The 24668-nt window shown below is 33.4% G+C and overlaps 2 protein-coding genes across 5 annotated transcripts in view; one reads left to right on the forward strand and one right to left on the reverse strand.

Annotated features, from left to right (window-relative positions):
• Positions 1 to 1801: 1801 nt before the first annotated feature.
• LOC100368553 (ferry endosomal RAB5 effector complex subunit 4-like) lies at positions 1802 to 21746 on the reverse strand. The gene is made up of 11 exons (XM_085505400.1): positions 21593 to 21746; positions 20181 to 20258; positions 19615 to 19687; positions 18307 to 18420; positions 17254 to 17387; positions 15877 to 15988; positions 10065 to 10166; positions 9396 to 9538; positions 3602 to 3707; positions 2867 to 2912; positions 1802 to 2008 (listed from the first exon to the last, which is right to left on the reverse strand). The coding sequence occupies exons 1-11, from the start codon at positions 21656 to 21658 to the stop codon at positions 1912 to 1914; spliced, it is 1071 nt and encodes a 356-aa protein (XP_085361526.1). The 5' UTR covers positions 21659 to 21746; the 3' UTR covers positions 1802 to 1911.
• Positions 21747 to 22008: 262 nt separating this feature from the next.
• LOC100368708 (intersectin-1-like) overlaps positions 22009 to 24668 on the forward strand; it is a 61792-nt gene continuing 59132 nt past the window's right edge. For all 4 annotated transcript variants that reach the window (XR_014931012.1, XM_085505741.1, XM_085505742.1 and 1 more), the window contains exon 1: positions 22009 to 22293. The gene's annotated coding sequence lies outside the window, so the exon portion shown is untranslated. The remainder of the gene's footprint in view (positions 22294 to 24668) is intronic.

The following is a 24668-nucleotide window of genomic DNA, read 5'->3' on the forward strand; positions in this document are numbered from 1 at the left end:
AATGACAAATTACAATTTGAACAACTGCACATCAAATTTTGCAAGCACTCGGTGTACATAAAAAGGTCCAGTAACATTGCTTCTAGAGCAGAGCTTGGAAGCTACCCAATCATCACTGATATATGTGCACAAATGCTAAAATACCAAAGGAGAATATTAAATTCAGAATGCAGCCCTTTGGTTCAATCTGCATTCAAGTCAGAAAGCAAACTAAATGGCAACACCTGGACAGCATTTGTGAACAAATTACAGGAAATATCAAATGTACATGATAATGCAGAGTTCAATAGTATACAAACAAAAATGAAATTACAGAAAACCTATATTGATAACAAGTGGTTGCCAGCCCTCCAAAAAATAGAAAATAATAAATTACGCATTTACAAAACATTTAAATCAAAATATGAATTTGAGCCATATCTATAACTTGTAAAAAATATTAATCATAGAACAAGTATAACCAAATTTAGAATCTCTGCTCATACACTGCCAATTGAAAGGTTAAGATACAAAGGCATGCCTTCAGAGGAAAGAATTCGTAATTTGTGTGAAGACAAGGCTATTGGTGATGAAATACATGCATTATTGGTTTGTAAGAACCAAAGGTTAATAACTAGTCGTACACAATTTATTAATACTTTGTCATTGTATAATGATAGTCTACTAACATTATCAGAACAAAACATGTTCAAACAAATTTTAAGTTCAAATGATGGTTTCATTACCAACAGCCTGGGAAAATTCATCAATGATATTTTAACAGAAAACAAAAATTAAACTTTTAATATTTAACATTTTTTCTAACATTTATTTTATATTTTTACAGTGTTTGTTTATTTGTTATTTGTTTGTTTATAAAGTAATGTATTTTCCATGCATTTTTTGTGTCAAATAAAATAAAATAAAATATACTATACTATTTATTTGACACATAATAAACCTTTTATTCATCAATGGGAGACAAGTTGATTAAGCTAAAATGCAAGATGTAAATGCTAATACACCAATAATGTGAATGGAGTATTGCATTTAATAAAACAACATTCACACAATTGTTTTTTCTCCACATGTGAATTTTATTTTCCAAAGCTGTATGAGAAGAAAAATGCAATATGCTTATGAACCAGTATATAGTTTGCAGTAGTAAATAGTAAAACCAATTCGAAAGTAATCAGAAAAGATAAAGATATATGGTGTTTTGCCATTGGTCAGGAGTTCAAATCTCTAATATACCTGTTTATATGTTGATAATTTGCCAGTATATGTACTCACATTAATTAACCCCGCAGACTTTTTTGGTGTTGATGATTGTGGCATACTGAGGTGTCCGCATTCTTGCAGCAGCAAAGTGTTCTGCTTAAGTCCAGGAGTCTGAATGTTGTATGCGAGTATTATATATGTTCGTAATTTTCCTGTACTTATAGTACAAGACTATGGAATGGTAATTTTGAAAACAAAAATCAGCTGCTCTGAATATTACATGCAAAAATGGCCCACAATGTTCTATGTATGTATCAAAATCCATGCATGTACAACCAACTGGTTTTGGAAAAACAGAAATGCTCGATTTGAATTCATTTTGGTATTGTAGGCATCATTCAATTTGCACAGATTCGTTGAAGCCGACCATCCATTGTCACCCCTATGGCTGAATAAATGAACCTTGACTGGCGAAAATGTATTGCATCATGGACCCAATTTTATGTATGTGTAACAAGGTGACAAGTCTGAGACACAGCTATGTACAGACACACAAAGGTAAATCTTTCAAACATAGAGAAGAATAAATCAATTCAAAATGTAGGCTCCCAAATATTTATTCCCATTCTTTATTTACTAACAAAGACACAAAGTACACAGTAGAGAAATATTAACACAGCATATAGTTACTATTTACATATAATTTAGCTTTCAATTTTCCATCACAAACTTCCCTATCGTTCTATATGTCAATCTTCTGTACATATCTGGTACTTTTTCCAATGGTAACTTTTGAGATATATTTGGTCTGCAAATTAAACATAAATGAGATAAGAATTTGTCTTAGTTTTAGTTAGACCATAACTTTTGTTGAATAAACTCATAAAGTGAGCCATGCAAATGTATGTGATGCAATGTAATTAGTAACATGTATCGATTTTTAGTGTCATAACAAAATATTAATAATAATATAAATATTATAATGTAGCCTAGTAACAACATTATTAAAATAGAAAATATTGTAATATGTCATCTGATAATTTACAACTCTTTCAACAGCAAGACCAACAATGACAGTTCACACTTTTATGTTGATACATTGTATCTGATCAAAGACTATTGAGAAGATTCTCTATAGTCTTTGATCTAAACAAGTAGACTACAACTACATGTACATCGTTTGTACAACAATAGAGGTGTTAACACTGTGGCACCAAGTGAGATTTGTTTTGTCTGAGGTTACTGAACTTATGTAAACATACTGTTGATTACCCTATGATTAAAACACACAATGGATGTTTGTACAATCCATTAATTTCAAAACTTTAAAAGAGTGTTAAAATGTTTGATGGTTGTTTATTTTGTATGTAAACCCTTCTCAGCCAAGTCACTTTTAAGTTTACATTGGTGTTTACATGTTTTGTGTATTCTACTAGCAACTGTTACCAGAATTTATCTCAGTCAAGTTGCAATGCAGATGCTGATGTTGGAAGAGCTGTAATATGTAATCATTCAATACATCACACAATAACGTAATATAGGGTATTGCAATATGTTAAAACGTAATATATTATGTCATAACAACATAATATAAGGTCTTGTACTATGTCATATGATAACATTAGATAGGGTATAACAATTATTATAATATAATGTATTGCAATACCTTAGAGTTCCATTTGCAACTTTATTAATAATGTCTTTCAAAATATCTAAGTTAACAATTAAGGCAATCAACAATAAAAAGACAATTTAATATTTCAATATACTGTCAAGTGCTCTTATCAACTGATACACGAGTTAATGAATTCTGTATTTTGCATTAAATGTTTGAACTTCAATATAAATTCCCTTATTGTGTATTATTTATTAAAAATCGATACCAATCTTACTAACATGCAAATATGCAAGGATTTGTCTCATAGTATAAAAATATTACTAATGCATTAGATATTTAAAAAGTAACATAATCTTGTTTGATGCACATTTAATTTAAATCTTGTAAAATACCTTTATTAAATTTCTCTTTTGAAATTAAATCTTTTTGAATCATCTCATACAAGTGGCATATATTTTCAAATCACTTATTTGTTAATGCTAAAGGGTGGTCACCTGCGCACGCGCGGGAATTGAGTCCCAAGCATAGTAACACACGCTAAGAAAGCAAAAGCTCATGGGTAGACGCTTGTTTGTAAACAATGACACGCTATGGCCACCTGACACAAACATAGGTGACGATTCGCCTGCTTTAAGCAAATGTTGCTAATTAGTTTGCACAAGGTTTCATGAAAAACAATGAGATCTTGCAATTGTTCCATGCAATGTGGTATATTTCTATTGCATTTTATTCAAATTCGTTGACTGGTTCTTAATTTTTGAGATTTCATTTAAAAAAGGATACGTTGGTATCTTCCTTGTTGTCCTGATGATAATGTCCAGAATGAATCAAAGAGAAAGCTAACACTAGCTCCCTTAAAGTATAGCAACTGTGAATCTGGTGGGTCGAGCTGGAAAATGAACAAACTATATAATATTAAATCAAGATAAACCATCTATTGAAAGATGAGAAACTATCGTTTATGTTGTTCCATAGACTTTTAAGGTCTATGGTTGTTCACACTGTTAATCACTTTTTTATTTCATTGTAATTCTGAACCAGTAAGAACTTTGGCTGTGAGTTTTGACTTAACTGGTGGTTAACCCACAGAAAGGTAAACCGGCATATATAAAGTTAGCATATTTTGAATTTACTACATAAATGTTAATTGTTTTTTTGATTTAAATAATGTGAATAAAGCTGAAGTAAGCAATGTAGTATGGTAATGTAGGATTACTGGAAGTCCAGATTCTTGTCTTTTTGAAAAGTTTTTCACCACATTGATTGGTCAATATAAGGTGATAGATGGATTATGAATGAACAAATGAATGAATTAATGTAAATTTGAAACTTGAGGCAGAAATAGACCTTACCTAATGAGTGCATTCCTTAAAAAGCGACTGACAACATCGCACATCAAATTACTAGTACAAGCTTAGATAACCCACGGACTTACAAACCCCAAATAATAAAGATAATTTATTGCATCCTTAGAAATACAGTGTTTCCATCAGTTTATAGCAACAAAAGTAAGATATTAAAAAACAAAATAACAAAATAACTATAGCAAATAATAAATGATAGATTTTAGTGTTTTTGTTAAGTATCTTTCTCGTTTCTCATTAAGAACGAGCTGTGTATAAATTCTCCAACAAGTTTGATTACATTTGTGTTAGAATTTTTCATTAAGTATGTAAATTTCTGTTGCTCAGTTTTTGTTTCATCAGGAAACTGTATATTTGAGAATATATCCATTCGCAGTGTGTGATATTTTGGGCATTTGATGAGGAGATGCATTTCATCTTCTATGTCTGCTAAAGTACATTGTTTACAAATCCTGTTTTCCAAAGAAATTTTAGGTTGGGTATGTCTACCCTTTTCTATTGCTAGGCTGTGATTACTTGTTCGGAATCTAGAGACAGAAATTCTATGTTTTAGATTCAGTATAATTAAGTAACTTTCAAAGTTGTAGTTTGTTTTGAATTGAGTATATGTTTTCAACTTAGGTTTATCCATAATTGTCTCCTTCCAGAATTCAATATATTTTTGTTTAATATTGTTTCCTATTCTCTTTATATTTTGTTTTGTTGCATTCAATTTGTCATTGATATTCTTTATATCTAATGTGTTATCTTCCTTATTTAACTCTTTGTAAATTGACATAATCCATGGGAGTTTGCAGTTTATCTGTTCATGGTATGCCTGTTTTGTTAAATTACATTCTGGGAGTTCTTTGATCCGTGCCAAATACTTTATAAGATTTATTTTGATGTCTACTAGTAATGGTAGTTCACCTATTTCTGCTCTACAAGCTAGATTTGATGAAAATTTATTCAATCCAAGCATTCTTTTACTAAATTTCAGATGGGTTTTCTCGATTGGTGTAATGTCCCATTTATTATTTTCTTGAATTTCGAAGCCCCATACATCTGATCCATATAATAGTATTGGTCTTATACATGTTTTGAATAGGTGTAACATTGTTTTGCAGTCAGTTTCTTTTGGCACAGAAGTCATCATTGCATATAAAGCTCTTGTGGCTTTGTCTGCCAAATTATTTCTTGTGTCGCTGAATTTACCATTTGACTGTAATGATACCCCAAGGTAGTTGTATGAAAATACACAACTAATATTTTGACCTTGATATGTAAATTTTTCAGTATTTCTCAAGTATCCTCTTTTAAATATTACAATTTTACTTTTTGACATATTCACTTGGAGTTTCCAATTTTGGCAATATTTCTCCAAATTATTGATTGATCTCTGTAGACCTTTATTTGTTTCTGATATTAAAACTAGATCATCTGCATAAAACAGTGAGCTAATTTTGATGTTATTAAGTTGAACTTGATCTTTGTCATTGTTTTGTATTGGACTATTTAAGTCATTGACGTATAGATTGAAAAGCATTGGACTCATAACACATCCCTGTCTTACACCTGTGATAGTTTCAAATATCGGAGATATCTTATCACCGAAACGAATGCATGCCTTTGTATTCTGGTACAAATGAACAAATAAATGCACTTTCTGTAATCAACACCCAGAAACACTTGACCACCTTTTCATGTCATGTAAATTTGTAGAGAGCCTCTGGCAAGATGTGATAAAGAATCTAGGGGAACCGCTTCAATTGGATAAAGTACCAGGTAAGCTGTGTGCAGTTTTGGGAGATCCGGAATACAGTTGGCAAATTAACTTTATTAGATGGATGGTGAGAAAACATATTTATTTCTCAAAATATAAAAGTACCAAGCCAACTTACCAAAACCTAATGCATTTATTGCGGAAACATTTCCAAATTGAAGGTCAAATTGCTAAACAAAATGAAAAGGAAAATGCACACTACGAAAAGTGGTCTCCCCTGATTCCCTACACCATAGAATAAATAATGAAATGTATGTATATGATGAGTTTCATTTTTATGTTAGAAATGTATGCAATTATTGAACAGCCCAAATAAAATTGCTTAAATACAAAAAAAACCAAATGAACAACAGAAATTGTTTAGTAGGTTTCAACACAAACAGCGTAATCCAATGTGAGTTAGTATTTACTCTGTACATAAAATTTAACTACATTGTATGTATGCTCATGGTAACAAAGAATGCAAGAAAGCTGTTCATCCTGGGGTTTGTAGGTACATGGATATCCAAAGAACATCTTAAAATCATATTATATATAGAGGATATCTCATGACTCCTCCAACAATATCAAATTTATTAAATGCTACACAAGTTTAATAAATTAACAAGTTTATATTATGATCCTGAATTTTTATGCCATATATTCGTTTACCATATTGAGATTAAGAAATATTTTTATTTTTGAAGCAATTATATTTACAGTTTTGAGGATGCATTTGTGAACTAATTATTAATTTTGAAGTTAATTCACACATGTTTGACCTGACATCTGAAACTACTAGAAATATTAAAATTAATATAATTCCTAGCATTAATTCTAGAAATATGATGTCACCAGTGTGAATCACATGTGGTACTTACTTCTTATATAGTATTACAGGGGCACTTCCAGTTAAGCCTAATCTCACAACAAATTTACTTTCTGCATTAAAATTACAATGGATAACAAAAAATAGATTAACTTTGTAAACAACATAAACAATAGTGTCCCATCATCTTCTATGTCTGCTAAAGTACATTGTTTACAAATCCTGTTTTCCAAAGAAATTTTAGGTTGGGTATGTCTACCCTTTTCTATTGCTAGGCTGTGATTACTTGTTCGGAATCTAGAGACAGAAATTCTATGTTTTAGATTCAGTATAATTAAGTAACTTTCAAAGTTGTAGTTTGTTTTGAATTGAGTATATGTTTTCAACTTAGGTTTATCCATAATTGTCTCCTTCCAGAATTCAATATATTTTTGTTTAATATTGTTTCCTATTCTCTTTATATTTTGTTTTGTTGCATTCAATTTGTCATTGATATTCTTTATATCTAATGTGTTATCTTCCTTATTTAACTCTTTGTAAATTGACATAATCCATGGGAGTTTGCAGTTTATCTGTTCATGGTATGCCTGTTTTGTTAAATTACATTCTGGGAGTTCTTTGATCCGTGCCAAATACTTTATAAGATTTATTTTGATGTCTACTAGTAATGGTAGTTCACCTATTTCTGCTCTACAAGCTAGATTTGATGAAAATTTATTCAATCCAAGCATTCTTTTACTAAATTTCAGATGGGTTTTCTCGATTGGTGTAATGTCCCATTTATTATTTTCTTGAATTTCGAAGCCCCATACATCTGATCCATATAATAGTATTGGTCTTATACATGTTTTGAATAGGTGTAACATTGTTTTGCAGTCAGTTTCTTTTGGCACAGAAGTCATCATTGCATATAAAGCTCTTGTGGCTTTGTCTGCCAAATTATTTCTTGTGTCGCTGAATTTACCATTTGACTGTAATGATACCCCAAGGTAGTTGTATGAAAATACACAACTAATATTTTGACCTTGATATGTAAATTTTTCAGTATTTCTCAAGTATCCTCTTTTAAATATTACAATTTTACTTTTTGACATATTCACTTGGAGTTTCCAATTTTGGCAATATTTCTCCAAATTATTGATTGATCTCTGTAGACCTTTATTTGTTTCTGATATTAAAACTAGATCATCTGCATAAAACAGTGAGCTAATTTTGATGTTATTAAGTTGAACTTGATCTTTGTCATTGTTTTGTATTGGACTATTTAAGTCATTGACGTATAGATTGAAAAGCATTGGACTCATAACACATCCCTGTCTTACACCTGTGATAGTTTCAAATATCGGAGATATCTTATCACCGAAACGAATGCATGCCTTTGTATTCTGGTACAAATGAACAAATAAATGCACTTTCTGTAATCAACACCCAGAAACACTTGACCACCTTTTCATGTCATGTAAATTTGTAGAGAGCCTCTGGCAAGATGTGATAAAGAATCTAGGGGAACCGCTTCAATTGGATAAAGTACCAGGTAAGCTGTGTGCAGTTTTGGGAGATCCGGAATACAGTTGGCAAATTAACTTTATTAGATGGATGGTGAGAAAACATATTTATTTCTCAAAATATAAAAGTACCAAGCCAACTTACCAAAACCTAATGCATTTATTGCGGAAACATTTCCAAATTGAAGGTCAAATTGCTAAACAAAATGAAAAGGAAAATGCACACTACGAAAAGTGGTCTCCCCTGATTCCCTACATCATAGAATAAATAATGAAATGTATGTATATGATGAGTTTCATTTTTATGTTAGAAATGTATGCAATTATTGAACAGCCCAAATAAAATTGCTTAAATACAAAAAAAACCAAATGAACAACAGAAATTGTTTAGTAGGTTTCAACACAAACAGCGTAATCCAATGTGAGTTAGTATTTACTCTGTACATAAAATTTAACTACATTGTATGTATGCTCATGGTAACAAAGAATGCAAGAAAGCTGTTCATCCTGGGGTTTGTAGGTACATGGATATCCAAAGAACATCTTAAAATCATATTATATATAGAGGATATCTCATGACTCCTCCAACAATATCAAATTTATTAAATGCTACACAAGTTTAATAAATTAACAAGTTTATATTATGATCCTGAATTTTTATGCCATATATTCGTTTACCATATTGAGATTAAGAAATATTTTTATTTTTGAAGCAATTATATTTACAGTTTTGAGGATGCATTTGTGAACTAATTATTAATTTTGAAGTTAATTCACACATGTTTGACCTGACATCTGAAACTACTAGAAATATTAAAATTAATATAATTCCTAGCATTAATTCTAGAAATATGATGTCACCAGTGTGAATCACATGTGGTACTTACTTCTTATATAGTATTACAGGGGCACTTCCAGTTAAGCCTAATCTCACAACAAATTTACTTTCTGCATTAAAATTACAATGGATAACAAAAAATAGATTAACTTTGTAAACAACATAAACAATAGTGTCCCATGATTCTTTGGTGCAATCCCTGGACTTGAAAGGTTCCTTTTTAACTTTACTGTGAAGTATTTGTACTTTCTTTATATCGTAGTATTCCTGTGAATTATTTGTTCCACAGAAAAGACTTACCTGTAAATTGTTTTGTGATGTGATCCATCTACCACCAACACCAAGACTCATTATAATCTCATGTTTACTTGGTAAATGTTTGTCTTTCTTACTTTTTGCAGGACTTCCAGTGATATTCTCATCTTCATACATATGCATAGAAACTATGAACATGAAATACATCAAGACAATACGTAAATGTGAGGTGATGTGTTAATGAAACTTACACGTCAACTCTCCTCCAAACCATAGACCCTCTAGAGGGTCTATGTCCAAACATACTTTTTGCACAAACAGTTTTTTTTTCTTTTTTACTCTTGTTGATGATACCCATATAATTCACAGAGTAAACAATGTTACACAACAGGTATGTGTTTCCCTCTATCCAAATCTTCAAAATACTGTAAATGCATTAATTATTCACTCGTTTTTAATTTTGCTGTTTTTGCTGATTGGTAAATTCTGCTGAATTGAACTTGTGAAATAGCAATCTAGCAATAAATTCCATTGTTTTCCTGCCAAGTTTGTGAATTTGAAACCAAAAAAATCAAAAGGGGACATTATTTAGAGTGAAAATAAATGATTTTACAGTATGCACCCTATAAACTGAAGAATTGATTGTTGAGACTGCCTGATTGCTAACTAAAACACAAAATACATAAAGACCACTAAAATGTGCAAATGAGGTACCTCCATTATCAATAATGACATCCACTCCCAGTCCTCCAGTTTCTTCCAAACAGCTGTTAAGTAGTGCGTTTTTCTTACCTCCAATTAAGTCTATTACATGTGCTGGAAATGAGAAAAAATTTGGTAAAACAAACTTTGTATTTGGAAAATTTATTTATTTTAAATAAACATCCCCATCTGAGCCAAGTTATCATCCAATAATGGTTAGTCCAGAGTCCTTTATGTAATACCCTGAAACGATTTATAACATACATTCGGAGTGGATCCAAGAATTCCCCACTTATGCCGTAGTCAGATTCACCAGAAAGTACAAAAAATTGGTACAAGCTTGGTGCAGTAATTCTCAAAAACAATACTGTTTTTTTTGTTTTTATATACTTTTTATTAGGCGCTTCATTGATACATTACATTGTTATGAAATTACATTGAGTTGTTCTATTCCTGTATTCTATTTTACATATATAGTAGTACCTCTTTTTTTATCTTACATATGGTAACAAAGGAGACCACTTTTTTAGATGTGAAACCATCTTATTGTACTTTTTTGCAATATAATTTTCACATTGGTAAATTTTTTACAGTAAGATAGGAAGCCAAGGAAATTTGGCTTAATTTCCTTCATTTTACAAAAGTATACATGTTTTCTTACCAACAGAGATATAAAGTTTACAATCAAAGTATCATCTGGGTTAGATATAATCATACACAATCTACTTGGTGGTGACTTTAATTTATATAAAGTGGTTCGCCCCACCAAAAGAGGATTTCACTCCAGAGAGATATAACATATTGACATTCATAAAACAAATGTTCATAGCTTTCGGCTTCCCCGTCACAGAATGTACACTGTGGGCTGACATACTTCTGAGGGTTTATTTTGTGTAATTTTTGGTTTGTATATAAAATATTATGAAGGAGCTTGAACTGGAATTCTCTCATTTTGCTCTCAGTTGTCATTTTCATCATAAGTTTATATCTTTTTTCCCATTTAATGCACCCCTCCCTCAATTCCATTAGTAGTTTGTTTTGGCTTGTAGGGATAACAAATGACCTTTCACATAATTCATTTTTGACATCTTTCTTAGTTAAGGTTTCCAGATCCATAGGAATTCCTGTAATTTTGAAATAAGTAGATTCCAGATCCGCTTCTCCATACTTTAGATCCCCAGGAATAGCTGATGCTAAACCTAGCCATCTTAATTTATGTATTAGGGTAAATTCCTCCTGTGCTATCGACTGCCACGGTATCAAACCATTTGCGTCAAAAAGATCAGATACTTTCATTATTCCATTTCGAACAAAATCCTCCATATATACCGATTTTCCTCCAATCAGTATTTTTTCATTATTCCATATGATTTGATCTTTACCCTGTTTATAAACTTTGATTTCTTGTGCCCATATATCTAAGGTCTCTGTGACAAATTCACTCAGTTTCACCGGCAAAACCTTAGTATTATAATTGCACCTGAAGATCATTCCCCCCCCCCCCCCCACTGGTTCAAGCTGCTTGTCTAGAAAGAGTTTCCAGGGATGGTTAAAAGTCCGGATCTAAGTAATGTTTGATCCAAAGGATCCTTTGTTGTTTTTTCATGATATACAGGTTCGGCATAGCCAGACCTCCCTGGCCCACGCCTCCCATCATTGTACTTCTAGCTATTTTGTCCTTGCCTTCCCACAGGAATTCATACATAATTTTATGCACTTCCTGAATAGTCTGTTTTTTCAGGGTAATTGAATTTAGAATATACGAGAATTGTGATATTCCAAATGTTTTTATAATCAGAACCTTTCCAAATAAGGACAGTTTTCTTCGTTTCCAAGAATTAAAGATCATTTTCATGTTACTCACTGCCTTATTGACATCTCTTGCATAATTTTCCCTTTTATCATACGAAAAATGAATTCCCACTATTTTGATGGGAGACGTGGGCCACTTCACCCCGAACATGCTTTCCTTTTTATTTCTCCATTTTCCTAACCAAGCTCCCTCTAATTTTTCTTTATTTATTTTCAGCCCTGAACAAGATCTAAATATATTAAGCAAGACAAACAGTGCGCCAGCGGATTCCACATTTGATACAAATCACGTCATATCATCAGCAAATGCTGCAGCTCTTATTTCGGTTTCCCGTATTTTAATTCCGGATATATCATTGCTTTTTTTTATTGCTAGCAATAAAGGTTCTAAAGCTAACACAAAAAACAATGGAGACAAGGGATCACCTTGTCTCACTCCCCTTCTCAATTCAAAATAGCCTGTACTGAACCCATTGTTCATTACGCATCCTTTAATATTATACTGTACAGTGTAGTTATCCACTTATAGAATGTTGGCCCAAAATTAAATTGTTCAATAACTCTGAAAAGATACACCCAATTTACCGTGTCAAACGCTTTTTCAAAGTCTATTGCCAGTAGGATACTTCCCAGATTGGCTTCTCTTGTATAATGGTATATCTCATCTATCAATCTGACATAATCATTTATATTACGTCCTTTAACAAAGGCCGCCTGTGCTGGACCTATTAACTGGGGTATTACTTGTTCAAGACGTTTCGCAAGACACTTGGAGGCCATTTTGATGTCTACGTTCATTAGGAAAATGGGGCGCCAGTTCTTCAGATATAATTTATCCCGCCCAGATTTTTCAATTAGGGTTATCATACTTTGTTTTGGGGACTCTGAGAATTCGCCCTTGTCAAACGCATAGTTAAGTGAATTAACAACTAGCTTCCCTACCATAGGCCAGAAAGCCTTATAAAATTCAACCGCCAACCCGTCATTTCCGGGACTTTTATTTTCCTTCATTTGTGGTAAAATATTAAATACCTCTCCTGTCCCCAATTTTCCTTCACATATATCTTGTGACCGATCAGACAGCCTAGGAATTTCCAGATTTTGCAGAAACCTTTCAATTTCCTGTCTATTAAGATTTTCTTGTCTGTACAAATTTGTATAAAATGATTTAATGTCTTTTAAAATGTCCTGTTCTTGGCTAATCTCTGTAAATTCACTTGTTCTCAGCTGTTTAATAATAGATTTTTTCTTGTTTGCTCTCTCCAGGCTCAGAAAATACTTGTTGTTCTTCTCACCTTTCTCATACCATATCGCTCTAGAGCGTATGATTGAGCCTTCTGTTATAACATTATAGAGTTCTTCTAATTCTCTAGTTAAATCTTCAAGGATTGAATAATTTTCCGTATTAGGATTAACAGAACAGCTGACCTGTGCTGCCCTTATTTTATTTTCTAATTGCTTTAAATTTTCTTTATTTTCCCTGGACTTTTTCTTACTGTATTCAATTGTAACATTTCTAATTTTATATTTAATCATATCCCATAACAATCTTTTATCCTCTATCTCTTTCATTTCCTCTGTCCATTCATTTATTTTATCTTTTAATATATTATTATACTTTTCATTTCTTGTTAAAGCTGAATTAAATCTCCAGTAGGCAGGCCCACGTTTCTGAGTTTTATCATCGATACTTAATACTATTGCTGAGTGGTCTGAGGCTATTCCTGGTATTATTTCTATTTTCTTTGTTACATTTTGTAAAACATCCGATATTATGAAATAGTCTAATCTACTCTGTTGTATGAAAGGATGCCTGCGTCGCCAGGTGAAATGTTTTTTATTCTGGTTTCTGACCCTCCATATATCTATCAAATTAAACTGGTCTAAGACATCATTAAATATTTTAATGGAGTGCCTCCAAGGTCTTGCATCACTGCCCGATCGATCTAACTTGTTGTTTACTGTGAAATTTAAGTCCCCTCCCCATATAACTGCACAGTCTGGGTTTATATTTAAATCCACAAGTCTATCTCTCAAATTTCCTAAGAATTGTTTATGTTCCGATTCTCTGTTTGGTGCATAAGTATTCAATAAGATTAAAGGTGATCCATTGATCTTGCATTCAACAACAAGAAGTCTACCTTCATTATCTTGTACAATATTTGAAGCCTCCAAATCTAAATTTCGGTCAATAATCATTACCCCCTTACTGTTATTAGAGCCATGTGAATACCAGATTTTGCCCCTGAATTGAGCTGACCAAATTTGCTCATCCGCTGGCACACTGTGTGTTTCCTGCAAGAAAACCACATCCACTTTTTTTGCTTTTATCAAATTAGATATCTTTTTTCTCTTTTTAAATTCTCTCATCCCTCTTGTATTAAGTGATAGAATTGATAACTGTAAGTCCATACATAATATTTTGGCTTTTACAGGAATTTCTTAAGAATAGTAGCACCCATTTTTCGTGAACACAAAACACTAACAAACATACTAACAAAAGAAACGGTAAAAACAACATAGACATAATCTAAGATATTTAAGGCAAGATACTGCGCTATTGGACGGCTCGGTAACCTCACTATTTTAATCCTTATTCTCTCCGCCTTTAACTCAGATAGTACCACTTCATATATAGCACCAAGGATTTAGCATATAAAATAATAAAATAATTTCCAAAAATCCTTATAGAACTGTTCAACACTGTGATAGCTGATAAAACTTACAAAGTTTTTAGGCTTTTCTTCTTCTTTCCTTTCTCGTGGTCTTTCATTCCTCTAGATCTTTCACCATAATCGCTTTCATTTTTCCTTCTACTTCTATCATGCACGTAGCTGGAACCCTCCATGAGATGTAACTCTTTTTATTTGGATTCTCCTTCTGGTAGTCTTTACGAAATTTCATCAATCTTTTCCTATCTTGGATAATTTTTTGACTCACGTCATCTGTTATGAAGATGTCCTTTCCTTCGAACTTGTTGTTCTTAAGTGTGCTTGGAGCTGCAAATAATATTGATCTTGATACACTTGCGTCAACAAATGCTACTGTTATGCGTCTTGGCTTACCCGACCGCAACGGGAAGGAAGGCACTCTATGAGCTCTTTGAATGGCCACGTGGTTTTCGACACCTCTGACCTTCATATGATTCAAGACGAATTTCTTTATAAATTCTGAACACGATTTCTCGTGTTTTTCTGCTCCTTCTGGGAAGTTATGGAAGTTTAAGTTCATTCGTCGCGATCTGTTTTCCAAATCGTCGTTCTTGTTTTCTGAATCACTCAGTCTGGTTTCCATTTCCTGGACTTTTAATTTCAGTTTGTCCACCATCTTGTCACGTGTCTCCCCGCTGCGGTCTCTTTTTTCGATATCCTCTACCCGTTCGTAGATATGATTTAATGATTCTTCTAATTCTGAGACTTTGTGTTTTGTCTCCTCAATCTGCCGATTCATAGGTTCAATCTTGTCTACTGCCTCCCTTATCGAGAAAAGCAATCTCAACATCATTTCCGACCGATCCTTACTGGATAACTTCATTGCCTTTTGGAGGTCGCCATCTTGTATTATTTGATTCTGGCCTTCCGCACTTTCACTGGATGCCGATAGCATTTCGTCCACTTTCCTGTCCTGTTTCTCGGCTCCCTTTGCTCCATCTGCTTTCATGCCAACCCTCGGTGACATATTACTTCCATATTTTCCTCTCGGCGGGTTAAATTTCTTCTGTTTTTTTGAGCCGTCCGGTTCCGATGTTACTTCAGTTGACGCATGCGCAGAACCCAAAAACAATACTGTTAACATTTCCCATTTCAATTCTGAACTATGGTCACATTATAATCAAGTATTATGTTTCCTGCATTTTCAGAATCACTTTACAGAAAATGGGGTGTATTTGGTATTGTAAAATACCAAATGTTTTGATCCCAAAAGTTTGAAATTATTAACTAAATTTCAGATACGTTGATCAAAATTTATAAAATTTATTTCATTTATGATGGTTCATTTACTTTCAACTCACCAACTTCTGGCTTATACGCTTCTAGGTACATTTTCTCATCTTGTGTCGCTGCCGTGACGATGACCTTTGCACCCCAGAGTTGTGCCAGCTGCATCAATGTACAGCCAGAAGACTACACAAATAAAATAATTGACATGAATTTGTTAGTCTTGATCAGTAAATAATACAACTGTGCTAAGAGGTTTTCTTATGTTTTGTTACATTGATTTTAGTGTGAAAGTTGAGATTTCAGGAAAAATACTGCTTCAGTTCTGAAATATTCCAGTAAGTCATAATATAAACAGCAGTTTTTATTATAGTTAATGACCCTACTGATGTCAGAATGATCCCAGTTTCAGTGACCCAAGTAATGTCTTAATGACCCCACTGATGTCATAATGACCCCAGTGATGTCTTAATGATCCAGTGATGTTTTAATGATCATACTGATGTCAGAATGACACCCAGTGATGTCATAATGACTCCGGTGATGTCATAATGACCCCTGTGATGTATTAATGACCCCAGTAATGTCTTAATGACCCCAGTAATGTCTTAATGACTCCACTGATGTCATAATGATCCCAGTGATGTCTTAATGATCCAGGGATGTTTTAATGACCATACAGATATCATAATGACACCAGTGATGTCATAATGACCCCAGTGATGTCATAATGACGCCAGTGATGTCTTAATGACCCCAGTAATGTCTTAATGACTCCACTGATGTCATAATGACCCCAGTGATGTCTTAATGATCCAGGGATGTTTTAATGACCATACAGATATCATGACACCAGGGATGTCATAATGACACCAGGGATGTCATAATGACCCCAGTGATGTCATAATGACCCCTGTGATGTCTTAATGACCCCTGTGATGTCTTAATGACCCCTGTGATGTCATAATGACCCCTGTGATGTCATAATGACCCCAGTGATGTCATAATGACCCCGGTGATGTCTTAATGACCCGAGTAATGTCTTAATGCCCCACTGATATCATAATGACCCCAGTGATGTCATAATGATGCCAAGAGATGTCCTAAAGACACCAGTGAAATGTTCACAGATACAACATTTTGTGATGCTCTCTGACTCATGAAATTTTTTTCTTACGAATTACTGTAATTTAAAGTACTTTATTTTCACTTGGTATATATTTTTGCCTATGTTCACTGAAGAGATGAATCAGTGTAAATAAAATCAGGTAAAAATACTCTTTTCGTAAATTTTACTTTCAACTCCTCAAAAATCAGTGAAAAAAAATTCCATGTGATTTAGCCTCAAAGTTGAACTGCAGTTTCTACTCGTATAATTAAAATGTTTAATGACCAACTGACATTATGATTCTTTAGCAATCTGCACTTATTCTATTCCATAAGTTACTTACATTTGCTGCATCCAGTATAACCACAGTATCACCCGCTGATACCTTGGCCATATACTGTAATGCTGTATATGCTCTGACACCATCCCCTATGCATGCCACTGCCTCAGTGAATGTTACTCTACTCGGCTTTGCAACTAAGAACAAAATATTGCATTAAATTGAAAGTCAACTTTTCATATTCTTAACTCATGGGAGTAAGTAAAAATATAATGGGAGAAAAGATTGAGTATTTGAAGAATGATCCAAGTCACCTTTGAGGTAGTTGGTTACCATTTTTAAAACAATTATATGATTTAATTTACTGCTTTTAACAAACCCAGAAAAAAATATTAGGTCACCAAACTACTTTTCACACAAAAAAACCTCTCAGAAAATGGTGATTTTTGAGCTACATTGTATTTACTACATCACAAAATAACTTTTTATTACGTATGGTGAAAAAAAATCATATATAGTTATAAGAGATTTTTCTAAAACGAGGGACAGGGGCACAGTGCCTCGATAATTTGGCGCTCCCTTACCGAATTGCCGATTGAACTTTCAAGTCATAAATATACCAATATTTCTTGAGCCGCGCACATCCATGCTGCCGCACAACATGAAATCTTTCTCAAATATATTTTTCTCTGTGAAAACAACATCAGTTGACAATGTGTCTGGACACCAAATAGACTAAAATTACTCCAAAAGTCAATGGCGATAGACACACCATTAAAACAGTGCAGAAACCTTCTGATATGGCATTTCCAGGTATTATAAGATGGGTACTTGTGGTTGTCAAGAAGTATTAGGCAATTCTGATACTACATATTTTTTATGAAATAATGCTTTAACATGGATTAACATTGATCCAAAAATGTAATTTTTTTGCATTTTGTCAGGTAGTTTCTCTCAAAAAAATAATTTGTACTGGAAAACCTTGAAAAGTTGATGATATGTGCCCAAATCAATAATTATATATCACTTTTGAAACAAAGAAATGTGATGACTTGTTCACCTCCATTTGTTGGGTTGAATCTACTTCAATTAACAAAATAATGATTTAATACTCACTGACATCGTACTCATTTATAATACAGAGATCAGCACAACCTGAACATTCCGTATCCAATGGCAACACACCAACAACATCATCTCCAACTTTAACATTTGTCACTGCAGCACCGACTGTATCAAAGAAAAAAAGCCATGCATGGCACAGTCCCCATTTTAAGATATATATAGTTTATAGTACCGGGTAATATAGTTGGAACATAAACATGTCAGAAGTATGGATCCAGAAGATGATGCTTGATTATGATAATTTTTTAAAATCAAAATAATTGACATCTTGTATCTGATCGTCAAACAAGTACTCGTCCATATTGAGAAATATTGCCTTGGAACAGCATTAATTAAAACAAAATGGCCACCAGTCGGCCATTTTGAGTACATCTATATATCTATAACATGATGTAAAACAAATATATAAAATTTGAACATAATGAGTCAAAGCATGTCAGAGATATGGCTCTATAACTGCATCCATTAAAACAAAATAACCGCCAGTCAGCCATTTTAAATTGAATCTGAAAAATAAAATGACGTGGATCAAGGTTCCATAATGTCCAACATATGCACCAAGTTTGAACAAAATCCAAAAATAAATGCTTGATTTTAATGATTTTTCAGCACAAAAATGGCCACCATTCGGCAATCTTGGATCAGTTCATGATCATGATTGATGTGCATATGTATAATATGTATGTATGTAAGTGTGGAGTTTGTGATTGGTCCAGGCATTTCTAAGATACAGGTCCGGACGCACAGACACACAAAGGTCAAAACATAAGTCCCCGTTTTTGGATTGCGTCCGAACGGGGACTAAAAACGTCAACCTAAAATAACCTAATGTCACAAAAAGGTTTATCATGCACCATCATGTGGAACACAGAGAGTAACGATGATCTTGATGCCCCATAGGTTGACTGAAATTTAATGTTTATGAACAATGCCATTTGTACACAGCCTTTGTTCACAAGTGCTGACAAATGGAAGGCTAGATCACTTGAAAAATATTTGTTATCAGTTGGCTAAACCTGCATTCTGTTCATACGTTGAAGATTACATTGAAATCAGCGCTCTCAGCTTTTCACACTTCATTCACCTAATGCTGTGTCACCGTAAGAGGGCATTGTTTCAACCAGGAAACTGTTTTCACTTGTATCTCATCTCATGGAATTTGGGGTGAAGGCCATCATTCCGAGTGGACACTGCTAGTTTAACCCAAGCTAATTCTGTTCACATGTGTTTTTAGTGGGTTAAAATTTTGTTTCACATGTCAGCACACTATTTATGTTCTATCTACGTGTATGTATTCACCTTGTGTAACACTTCCAGATATTTCTCTTCCGACAGGATGTCTTTCCCTCTTTATATTCAACTGTGCAAATATCTTGAAATATATAACCATACAAATACAGACAAACCGCTAAAGGTAATTCAATAGCTTGCATTTGAATTGATTAGAACAAATATATTAATCTACTCTCAGTGCAACAAAGTCATTCCTTCCATCCTCATAAATTTTTATAAATTTCACAATTCGAACTGAAATGAGAGGTTTTTATTGGCCACTTGAATAAGATAAGAATGTTTTCAAATGATGTTGGATACTGTGCTCGATGACTGGCTGGTTTGATTCAACTGCCATAGAAATTTATGAATATTTATAAAGATGAAGGGAATGCCTGTGTTGCACTGCGAGTAAATAAAGTAAAAATTTGGTATCACATAACTACATTAAGGTGCATGTCATTTAGTTTTCAAGCTGATTTGTTAGTTCGAATCAAACATCCTTCTGAATAATAAATCACATGACTTTACGCTGACGTGATGTCATTTAAAAACAACTGCCATTATCAATCTTCGATAGATGTGGACCTCACCTCTAAATTCACCATAGATAATCCACAGGCCTTAATCTGTATCATAATGCTATTTTCTGTCATTGCTGGTAAATTAACCTGGAAGAAATAAAAATAAAATAATGTTGCTGTTTTATCTGTTTAACATTAGAAATATGTCAGAAAAAACAATTAGGGTCAATGACAGAAAAAATGTATATAAAAATGTCAGAAACTTTTTGATTGTTTCCAACAGTTTAAATGTCATGGAAGCACAAAAAGTAAAATAAAGACTCAAGCATTCATAACTGAACATGATTAGGAAAAATTACAAACACAGAAATTGAAACAGAATAAAAAAAAAACGTTTGAGGAACTTATAACATGACAAAAAATAATAAATTTTCTCTTGCAAAGGTGATAGCACAGATGACTAAAATGTTGAGTTGTGCAAAGAAATCAATGCTATGGAAAACGGAATAAGTATTTTTGTCATGTAATTTTATTCATTGTTTGTATGTTCATTTTACCAAGTTTTATGAAGGTGTGAATAAAATATTAATAAATGTTTATAAATTCTAAATGACGATTGAAAAGAACTTAGACAATAACAATCTTTCGAGAAGGTGTACCAGTACTGCTCATATACTACACTGTGGTTGGATAATAATCTTAACCTCTCATTTGACACTGGCTCACTCTTGCAATTTAATGTTTTATGTAAAAAGATAATGGTACTACTTTTACTTGCTTTCTTTCAATTTTTTTCAGGAAATGAATCACTGTAATTTTAACTGTTAAAGCGAGAGAGTCGTCTCCTGCGTATGCGTCAGATGACCATAGCGTGTCATTGTTTACAAACAAGTGCTACCCATGCATTTTTAGCATGTGTTGTTATCGTCGCTTGAGACTCAATTCTCGCGTGTGCACAGGCGACGACCCTCTCGCTTTAAACAAATTTGATGGGATCTATCTTTTGTTTTCGTGGCAGTAAATGGGCCAATAATTGAAGAAACCCTGCAAAAATTCGTGGGTAATTCAATCGGCGTTACCAAATGGTTTCTACAGCCAATGAATCTTTAAATTTGAATGAAGCCTGAGGATCTTTCTGGATGAATGTTTTATAAATATTTATAAATGTCCATAAACAAATCTCGCCTTCACTAAATCTGGTGTAATTATGTTTGTTTACAATTTCATTTTATGTAATGAATTGTTTTTCAAAGCGCACTCTTTATTTTAGTAAGACCATAGTCAATCCCTTCTATGAACAATTAAAATTCATATACTGAAAGGGGACAATAATATCGGGAGGGGGGCTGTTCCTTTTCTCAGTTGTCATCTATGCCCTACTTTTCTTCAGCTCAGATCCGAATTTAACACGGCTTTTCAGGATTACCATTCCTGTTTTTCACTTGAAGTCATATTTTACGGACTAAAACAATGATACTCACATTTTGTTCAAGAAAACATATTGGTTCTTCCGTTTCTGTAGATTTTTTTATGTATAATGTCCGCATCTTGGATTTAAATGAATGAATGAAAACACGCACTAGTACCTCCCCCTCAACTTCCTGGTGTGTCCTATCCCATCATGCACTATGGAAAATAAGGTGATTTCCGGCGGTTCATGCAACGTAAACTGATTTCTGATTGGTCATTAAATATCTCAATTACTGTTTATGAAGAATCTGTTTCTGTCTGTTTTAAAGTTAATTACTTGCACAGCCTTTTTCTCATTAGTTTTATTAAATTTAAAGTCAATAACAATGATTCCGTCGAATGAATTTAAATAAAAAAGGACTTCTGTGATATTTGCTATTCTGCGTATGAACCAATCAGAGCTCGTTTAATAAATTGTTCAAGGGATTCCCTCTATAATATACACTCCTTCGTGGGCAGGACCGACAGCTCTGCCGATATTTTTAATATATTTCTTAATTATCGTTGATAATTATTATTAAGTGAGATTGCAAGAATCCGGAATTTATTTTTCAACGTTCTGGTAACATTTTTAAATCTGGCGACATTGTGTGCCTGGAAAATTTGCTTGTTTTTATCGACTTAGTGGAATCGAGAGGCGTATTTTTCAAGATGGCCGACGGCATGTGAAGTCCGAGTGATGATATTTTCGCTGGACATGTTTTAAAAAAAGGTAAGATTGTGGAATGTTCTTATGCAAGATTAACCGTTAGTTGAATTTTGTGGATCGTTTAAATTGGGAAACGATATTTAATTCATACGAATTTTTAATGCAAGTGCTATGTCTGGGACGTCTGTGCGCCGGTCGTCTGTTGACCGAATGGAGGTCACAGGTCGGGTTAGCTGTGGTTCCGTAGCTCTTTGGTGCGACCTACAATCGAATTTCGCCCAAACAATTTCATTTGGACGTCTTTTTTTTAATTTTGTTGTTGTACGTCGAACATAGAGCTACGGGATCTATCACCGTTTAAAAACAGAAATCTGGCATACGTAAATTAAATCGCTTTTGCTTTCGATTACGATGGTGTGACATACCTTTATTGTGAATTGATAGCTGGATGAATAACATACAAACTTTTGTTTGCAATTTGTGTTTATAAATAAGCAATAATTTGTGATATTTTACAATTACCGGTACCGCGGAAAACAAGCAAATTACGAGAAAACGACAGCCATTGACATCCCACACTCCCTAGCGCAGAATAAATATAATCAGAGGTACATTACTTGGGGTTTGCAACTCGCATAGTACTGTATGGTGACATCATGTCAAGATCCCATTCAAGTCTCTTCTCGTAGATAGCGAGACTGAGGCTACGACCTTCTGACATGACGCATATCAATGTTCAAGGTTTGTAATGAAAAAAATAAACTTTTCTTGTCACCATCATAGTGAAAAATGTAATACATCGAAAATGTACAGAAAATATAGTTCTCGTAATCCGTCATATCGTGGGCAGCTATTTTGATCCACCTGGACATCCCAGTATCCTAGTTACCTCGGGCATGCGCATTCGCATTTTTTCTGAGTTGGAACGCTTATGCGAGAGCGAGATTGTGACGGGATCTTGGTATCATGTCACCGTAGTTACTAACCCCAAGTAATGTACCTCTGATATAATCTCGTTTGGCGGTCATGTGATACAGTGGAGGAAGAATAAAACTCACTCTTCCCGTTATTCTAATTGTTCCAACAAAGCAATCACATACAGTATTTATAATTGTATGATTTTTGTTTAATAATAGAAACTAGTTGCATAAACGCAATTTATCTACTGATTTTGGTCACGTGGTACAAAATTATAGGTCTCGCGTAATTTGCTATAGGTCTCGCGTAACTCTGTAGTCCAAAATGGCGTCTTTCGTCTTGTTATTTTTCTGCGACTCGGTGTACGGTAAATAAAGTCAATTTTTTATGACCACCTTCATCATTTCACAGCGCAAATAGGTTCTGGTCATTGTTTGGAAGTAAATAAACATAGTGAGTACTTTCGAAGGTCTTAAAATATGATTTTCGCAACGAACAAATTTGGCATGTGGATTTTAACCGGTATTCAGTCGCACAAGGCCCCATAGCCCTATGGGCCGGCCAGAGTCAGTCACGTAAATAATGCGGTCGGCAACATAGGGCTATGATTCCACAGCTAAGGTCGGGTACGCCCGGCTTTGTGCATCTTACTCCAATGCGAGAACATACGTCGACCGAGTTGTGACAATCATGTGGCATATACGTTTGATTCTTTTACAATCTGTGTATGTAATTCTAGTATTAGTAATATATTCCAAATAAATAAAAATAGGTCACATGACTTAATAATAATACCACTATGATGTGTACATATGACACAAAAAAAAATTTAATTACAAGGTTAATTGACATTTGTAAATCTGTTGTCACTAGCACTTAGCAGTTGATTAATTAAAATACAAAATTGTGTCTATTTCCACAGTTTTCGCATTTGAGGCAGGTATGGCAATTTATAGTGCATAACCAATGAAATTACATGCTTGAATTTTCTAGAAACAATAGAAGTTATTGATATGTTAATTACTTGTATTGTTACCAACTGCAAATGCAAATTATAGATTATTATTATGCAACTTAGTCAACTAGTCTATTTTCATTCAAGGATAACTTGCAAGTTTATCAGCCATAATCAGTTGAAGAAGTTAAAGCGACACATTCATTCCATGCAGCACATGTTCATATTTTGTGTAAACAAATGCTGTATTACAAACATGCATGTATATGCTGCATGCAATCCATATACAATAAGGCAATGCTCAACTACAGGTTAAGTAAGTAAACTTTTCATGGGAACAATGGTTTAATAGTGATCAAACTAAAGGGTTGTCTATATTAAGACAATGAATAACTATCATATAAAAGATACTGGTATCTCTGTAGTGAATCTCATTTATTGGGATTCCTGACCTTACTGTTATAGGTAGATGTAATAAAGTGCCTCTGAAATGAAATTTTTGTTTAATATGGCAATGGAAAATCTGCTATAGTACTTTGTACATGCTTCATCTCGTCCTCTATTT

This window comes from Saccoglossus kowalevskii, chromosome 11 (assembly GCF_978046115.1).
Source record: "Saccoglossus kowalevskii chromosome 11, keSacKowa6.1, whole genome shotgun sequence".
Taxonomy (NCBI): Eukaryota; Metazoa; Hemichordata; class Enteropneusta; family Harrimaniidae; genus Saccoglossus; species Saccoglossus kowalevskii.